Below are 7,500 nucleotides of genomic sequence, written 5' to 3'. Positions count from 1 at the left end.
AACCGGACACCCCTCGACCGGAACCGGTGGCTTTCCGGGGGCTTCCGGTTAAAGGTAAAATGGCTCGGCGTGGATGCGGAGGGGGTTGCGGGGCGCCATGCGGGACGCCGCCGGCTGCAGCACCATAGCACCTTCCTCCTCCAGATGCACGGACAGTGTCTTTCCCAGTGTGTGTGTGTGTGTGTGTGTGTGTGTCTGTGTGTGTGTGTGTGTGTGTGTGTGTGTTCCAAGGACACCGGGAGGATGAGGAGGGCGCGTCCGTTTCGGGATTTCTTCAATTCCTCCTCGGTTGTGCGTGAACTTTAGTTTGGATCTACTTCCCCAGGCGGATGTTTTTTTTTTTTGTTTTGTTTTGTTTTGTTTCCCCCTCCTCCCGTCTCCGGATTCGTGGGGGGGTTTAATTCGGTAAATTGGCTTCCCAGACAGCCCCCACCCACCCAGCCGTGCTCTCCACGGCCACGCTGTCTGCATCCACAGGCTCTTTGTGCCCCAGATACCCCCCTCTAACTTCCCCCTCCCTCCCTATCAGCATCTTCATCTCTGCGCAGCCTCTCCTCATCCCTGACCCATTTCCTTTATTTTATTGTCTTCCCACGACCGCCGCTTTTATTTTGACAGGATGTAAACATGACAAGAACGGCGTTTAAACAGTGACGGGAAAGGTCACGTCGGATCTCGAACGCGTCTGTTTACGGGATCCACGTTTATAGTTATAATACTCGATTACCGCGGGCGACAAGAAGATTCCCGCCGTCGTTTTGACCTCGGTGTGACCTTGGCTGCGAAGGTCGTCGTTGGCCGGGAATCACGGGACGTCCTTCTGCCGCCGGCCTTCGACGTGAGGCTCGGATCGGGGCGGGAAAATTCCCTTTTAACCAAAAAAAAATGCAAAGAACAGTGGAAAAACCAGCGTGACGGCGGAAATCCAACTGACCGTGAGATGAGAGAAAGTAGGGCGATAAATCGCAGATTACCCGTCTAACGTGATCGCGGCGGCGCTCGCCGCGAAGACAAACGTCTGGAGGGCGGGGGTGGAATTCTCGCTGCGATTCATGTCCGGCCTGTGAAGGCTGCCGGTTTGACGCCGATGACCGGAGGAAGATAAACAGAGGGATGGCTCCGCTCCGGAGGCGCCGGGTGTCGGTAAATATTAGCGCCGCTGGCTGTTACGTAAGCCCGCTGCAAACATGGCCGCTCGCTGACCCTCTCAGGCGGTTGCCTTCCCGCCGCCGGTTGGTAAACGCAGCGGCGCCGTAAATCGCGGAGTTACCCGGAGCCGGGTAACGCGTCCGACGGACATCCGGACGTTAGCCTTTAGCAACACCCTGCGCATTTTGACGTTGTCGCCCGGGAAGTCGCCCGATCCCAGCCGTGCGGCGTAAATAATCCTGCGTGGACTTTGCCCCGCCGTCAGAACCGCGGAGCCGGTTTCGTTGTCAAACCGGCCTCGGACGAGTGTTTTGGGCGGCGTGTTATCTGCCTCCAAAGGCCGTCTGCTTGATAACCGCGTGTATGTGTGTGTGTGTGTGTGTGTGTGTTGTTGGCCCACTGCGGTGCCAAATACCAGTTTTCCACGAGGCGTGCCAAGGCAGTGTCCTGACCGCCCAGCCGCAGGATCACTTCCTCATTCCTGCGCGCCTGAGGTCGACCCACTGAGATTATGTTATGGCATTGTTGTCGGAGGGCTGAACCAGGGTCAGGCTGAGCCGCTCTGCAGGTAATCAACAGCTGTGTGTGTGTGTGTGTGTGTGTGTGTGTGTGTGTGTGTTGCTCGGTGTTTCATCATGTGCCCATCTGAAAGGAGCTCAGTCTTGATCCGGTGTGTGTGTGTGTGTGTGTTTTCGTAGCGGCCTCATCCCCGAAGTGGGTTGAGTCCGCTTACATGAACATTAACGGCTGGCGGAGGGATTTCCGGGGGAAACGGCGCTCCTCGGTCTGCGGACGTCGAATCAGACGAGCTGTGTTTTTATTCCGCCGTGGACAAAAAAAAAAAAAAAAAAGTCCGGGCGTTGTTGTGCTGCCCGTGTTTTGGGAGCCGCTGAGCTTCGCTGTCGGCCAAACGGTAGGAAGACGCTCAACGGTCTCCACTCCTCTGCCAGAAAATAGTCCCCTGCTTTTATTGTCCTTCTAGTTGTTGTGACTGGATGTTAAAAACGCGAGTCGTTCTTTCCGCGAAAAAGAAGTGAGAAACCCCTCTGTCGTGATATTCCTCATTTGCACCTTTAAAAAATAAAAATGTCGCACGGACCCGGGTTTAATCCGGGTTGTAAATCAGTGGTTTGTCGGCGGCAGGCAGGAAGTTCGGAGGGGGAGGGGTTCCATCCGCCGCGATCCCAGGCCATGTGGGCTTTTATTTTGAAAAACACGCCCCGTGTTTTGAGGGTGAAATAGCACTAGCGCTCGCAGCTATATGCTAACCGTGCCTTGCTCATACCTGCTAACGGCCTGCATGCTTCTGACTGCGGCATTGTGGGTAATGTAGTGCTGCTTGGTAAACAGACCGTTAGCTCGCTGGCTAGCTTAGGTTTTGTACAAAAAACAGCTCTTATTTTGAAATATTCTAACATCTGCTCTTATTTTGGAGAGGAAAAAAAAAAAAAAAAAACACCGCCGTCCTTACCTGGAAACATATTATGGTCTGGATGCCGGGTGAAATCCTGCAACCGCTGGAACCTGTGACTGACAGCGGTTTTTATTTTTGTATAATCTCCATTGGCAGCAGTATCCACACACACACACACACACACACACACACACACACACACACACACACGGAGCTTTGTAAATGTTTAACCTCCAGACAGGCGAGCAGACAAACAGATGGCCAGTCGAACCGCTTCCCGGACGTCTCGGGTTCCTCGCTGTTCTCGCCGTCGCGCCGCCTCTCCTCGCCGTTTAACCTGCTCCCCCTCCCCGCAGACTGGGAGCCGAGCGCTGCGGGGCCGCGTCATGTGAGGACGACCCGACCCCTTGACCCCGTCGACTCTGTTTCCAAGGTAACCGCCGAAAACAAACCCAACGTCCCGTCGCCGAGCGTCGCCGGGGCTCTGCTTCATCCCAGATTTCAGTCGTTTTAAGCAAAAATAAAGAAAGTAGTTGTCTTGGGGTGTAAATGACATGGTAATGCAACGCATGTCTGCTTACACAGCTCCTTTAAGATGAATTTAAATAAAATAAAACTGAAGCTAAAGGTATGTAGAAATATTTAATGAACAAATTTAAATGGGCAGTTGTTGTATAAGCGGGGGTTTTTATACCACAACATTTATTCCACAGAGGAGAATTAATTCACATGACGACCGTCGGCTAACAGGAATAAAATATCAACAATGAAACAATTCGGATTCGATTAGTTCGGCAAACTTGGTCACGAATTGTTTGGCAGGATGAAGGATTTCGTCGCTGAAGATCAGAATCTATTTTCTGTGCAGTTGTTTAGAGATGTCTGTTTTTGTGACATAATAGCAACACCCTGGAAGCCTTCTTGTATTAAAAATACATTACATTACATTGCATTTGGCAGACGCTTTTATCCAAAGCAACTTACAATAGAGGACATAAGCACTGCAGATACACTTGCAAATACAAGATGCACAGGAAATATACAGAACAGTAAGCTGGGGTTAGTTTTTTTTTTGTTTTTTTTTGACAGACGTACACACACACACACTGCATAGCCTAACTTGGTTCCTAACCTGATCTGGGGCATCAGTGCAGTAAAAAGTCCTGAAAGAGAAAAGTTTTTACCTGTTTCTTGAAGGTTGAGAGAGATGATGCTAGTCTTGTTGCTTCTGGAAGTTTGTTCCACCACTGAGGTAGTAGAACTGAGAACAGTTTTGCCTGAGATCGCTTAGAGCGACCAGAAGGTGCTGCTAGTAGGTTTGTATCAGAGGAAAAAAGCTATAAAACGACGCGGCACAACAAGAGCTCTGATGCGTAGCGTCCCGGCTAGCCGGATGTTGCGACCGCGGGAAGCGGCGAGGTGAGAGCGGCGCCAACTCAGAAGAAATCATTGGAGCTGGAATTTTGATTTTCTCGCCGTCGTGTTCGTGTCGTGATAAAACTTGCTGGAATCGCTTTCGTATCGTAAAAAAACGGTGTTGGGTAACGTTAGCATGGCTAACGGCTAGCTGGTTTGAACATCTCCTCCTGCAGCTGAGCTCACTTGACCTCGTCGCTGTGACCAGAACCTGACACCCCCCGCCTCGGGCATGCCTCAGGTAACGTGGGAACTTCCCTAACACACACACACACACACACACACACACTGGAGTCTCACTGTGCCCCCCCCCCTCCCTGCAGCCGGGTATGAATGGGATGGAGCCTGCTTTTGGCGAGGCCTACGGGGGCCACAGGGGGATGCTGAGCCCCTACCCGATGGCCATGTCACCACAGGGGGGCAGGACGGAGTACGACCAGGTGAGACCACAACACACACACACACACACACACACACACACACACACACACACACACTTGCGGTTGATGGAGGAAATGGGGGCGGGATCTTCGTTGCGTTCAGAAGCTGCGGGAAAGTTCCACGTTCGCGTCGTATCTGGCGTCTGGGATGTGAAGGATGTAGATTCGACGTGTGTGTGTGTCTGTATGTGTGTGTGAATCTGGGCGTCTCCCTCACCTCGCAGAGCGTGCTCCTCATGCTCGGCTCCCCGGCGTCGCCCCGGAAGCGTCCCTTCGAGCTGCTGAGCGACCTGGTGGACGACGGCGGCTTCGGCGAGGACCTGCACCCAGAGCGCTGGGACGTGTCGGCGCTGGACGAGATGTCCCGCTACACCCGGCTGGGCGTGGGCGGCGAGCTGCTGGCCTGCTCCGACGAGGCGGTGCTGATTGGGCGTTGGGGACAGCGCCTGGAGGAGGAGGAGGAGCGGAGGAAGGCGTCGGTGCACGCCGGGGCCGGGACGGAGGAAGGCGGCGGCGTTGCGTCGCAGAAAGAAGCGAGCGAAGGCGGGCGAGCGGCGGCGCCGGACGGCGGAGGACGGTGCTCGGTGGAGGTCTACCAAGTGGGACGGCAGGAAGCTGGTCCAGCTCTGGAGCTCTGCAGCGAGGAGCACAACTACTCCCTCGGCCAGGTGGGGGAGCAGGTGCAGGGCGGGGAGGCGGCGCCGGACGGGCCGGAGCGAGAAGAGAGGCGGGACCGGGCCGAGCCGGAGGAGGACGGCGAGGAAGACGGCGAGGAAGACGAGGAGGACGACGAGGAGACGGCGGCGGAGGCCTCCAGCTCCTCGGAGACGGAGTGCGGTGAGTTCGGCGTGGGTTCTGACCCGGGTCCAGGAGGAACCTCAGACCGCCCGGGGGGGTGGCGGGGTAATTCCCGGACGCCCCAGCGCTTGGGAGCGGATTCAAATACCAGCTGCAGCAGCCCAGCTCTGTGGTTGGTGTGTGTGTGTGTGTGTGTGTGTGTGTTGGAACCTGATATGGAAGAAGCGTTGGAGAACGTTGAAGGCCAAAAGAGCTGCAGAAGCTCTGGAGACACACACACATGTTCACAAGTGGGGGAGGGCGTCCCTTTAACACCAGCAAACTTAGATGGTTTATTATTAAACTTGCGTGTGTGTGTGTGTGTGTGTGTGTGTGTGATGTCATCTCGCCAGCGTCCCATCTGTGGACCCTGATGTGGTTTGAGGTGTGTGTTGATTGACAGCTCCTGGAGCTAGCGTGATGCTATTAGCCGGTGTTAGCAGGTTTCACACTCCTTTCAGTGTTTCTCTGCGTTTGAAGAACCAAAAGACAGCTTTGGATTCGGACAGATTAGGCTCCGCCCCCGCCGATGGATGCCCCGCCCCCTCTGTTAGGCCCCGCCCCCCCACCACGGTTAGAAAACTGAATATAAATAAACAATTAACAGCAGTGAAACTGAATGAATGTAGTTCAAATAAACATCTAGAGGTGGTTCTGCTGGTTCTCCAGGTTCTCCTGGTTCTCCGGGTTCTCCTGGTTCTCCTGGTTCTCCTGGTTCTCCAGGTTCTCCGGGTTCTCCTGGTTCTCCAGGTTCTCCAGCCTGAATTCAGAATGAAAACATTCTTAAACCTGAAAACACTCGAAGCATCTGCTGTCATTTTCCAGCTCCTTCTTTCAACCTCTTTTTTAACTGCCATCAAAACCGCTGGTGCGGATCAGCCAGGTTCAGAGCTGTGCGTGTGTGTGTGTGTGTGTGTGTGTGTGTGTGTGTGTGTGTGTGTGTGTGTGTGTGTGTGTGTGTGTGTGTGTGTGTGTGTGTGTGTGTGTGTGTGTGTGTGCGTGCGCGCACGTACAGGCACTCACAAGAAATGAAACTGAAGACCGGGTTGAGAGGAGAGAGCAGACAATGGGGCTATTTGCAGACATGATGTTACGTAAGCTGTGTGTGTGTGTGTGTGTGTGTGTGTGTGTGTGTGTGTCAGACACACACTCTGGTTAATGGCCAGGGTGAGACACACTATGATTTAATCCTGCTAAAAATGTTAAACTAGTCAGTGCCGCTCTGAGGTTTGAATTTTTTAAGCTCTTTCTTTGTCTCTTATTCATGACGCCATTATTCGGGTCATCATGTGTGTGTGTGTGCATGTGTGTGTGTCTGTGTGTGTGTGTGTGTGATGTTGTGGATGACGTAATCTGTTTCTGGCTGTCTCCATATGCATTGTGAATGAGAGGGTGAATGCTGGCGTGTGATTGGTCCAGGTTGAACTCCGCCCCTTTTGCAGTGGCGGCTGGGATAGGCTCCGCCCCCTCTGCCACCCAGCGTGCAGGGAAGATAATCATTATAGATCATGAATGAATGAATATCTGTAGACGAAAAAAAATCAGTTACAAGTCGGTGCAGTTTCTGTTCTGACATTTTTAAAAACTAAACTTCAAAGCAACATTTTTCCCTCTCATCTCTCAGAGGCGGAGGTGGAGGCGGAGCCTGCGAGGCAACCCGGCGAGCGGCCGTCCAAGCGCCGCTGTTTCTGGGAGTACAGACGCGCACGTGAGTCGGCCACCAAGAAGAAGCTGGGCGAGGACGTCCACTGGTCCCTGTCGTGGAGCTCCAGCACCCTGCCCAGCACCCTGTACCGCCGAGAGGGTAGGACACACACACACACACACACACACACACACACACACACACACACAGCTGGATGTTAAAATCACAATTTCGGGTTGTCGGTGTTGCGTCGCGGTGAGATGTTCACCCGCTCCCTGGTGTCCGCGCAGGAAAAAAAGGCCGACGCAAAGCTCGGAAGACGGACGCCAGCGACCTCACGCCGAACCCCCAGAAGCTGCAGAACATCGGGGAGCAGCTGCAGAAGCTCAACGCCGCCATCGACGGCATGGGGCCCGTCAACGAGCTGCCCGCCGTGGCCCGAGCCCGGTCCCGCAAGGAGAAGAACAAGCTGGCCTCCAGGTGAGGAGAACATCTAGAACAGGGGCGTCAAACTCAGTTCTCACGGCGGCCACATTCGGCCCAGTCAAGTGGGCCGGACTGTTAAAATAATAGCATATTTAGCAATAAATAAGCAAAAT

The 7,500-nt window shown here is 53.9% G+C and overlaps 1 protein-coding gene across 6 annotated transcripts in view; it reads left to right on the top strand.

Moving 5' to 3' along the window:
• LOC147228467 (uncharacterized) overlaps positions 1 to 7,500 on the top strand; it is a 16,473-nt gene that overhangs the window by 933 nt on the left and 8,040 nt on the right. For 3 of the 6 annotated variants that reach the window (XM_086156590.1, XM_086156595.1, XM_086156596.1), the window contains exons 2-7: positions 2,920 to 2,996; positions 4,156 to 4,220; positions 4,303 to 4,419; positions 4,644 to 5,256; positions 6,881 to 7,060; positions 7,192 to 7,381. In XM_086156590.1, the coding sequence (XP_086012716.1) occupies positions 4,212 to 4,220; positions 4,303 to 4,419; positions 4,644 to 5,256; positions 6,881 to 7,060; positions 7,192 to 7,381 (1,109 nt within the window). In that variant the 5' untranslated portion in view covers positions 2,920 to 2,996; positions 4,156 to 4,211. Of the gene's footprint in view, positions 55 to 1,216; positions 2,997 to 4,155; positions 4,221 to 4,302; positions 4,420 to 4,643; positions 5,257 to 6,880; positions 7,061 to 7,191; positions 7,382 to 7,500 lie in introns of those variants that run through there. The other 3 variants (XM_086156591.1, XM_086156592.1, XM_086156593.1) reach the window with 3 other exon arrangements.

This window comes from Fistularia commersonii, chromosome 12 (assembly GCF_037954325.1).
Source record: "Fistularia commersonii isolate RoL2024-O1a breed Wild chromosome 12, RoL_Fcom_v1.0, whole genome shotgun sequence".
Taxonomy (NCBI): Eukaryota; Metazoa; Chordata; class Actinopteri; order Syngnathiformes; family Fistulariidae; genus Fistularia; species Fistularia commersonii.
Note: the sequence above shows the minus strand (reverse complement) of the source record. Positions and strands in the feature narration are given on the sequence as shown.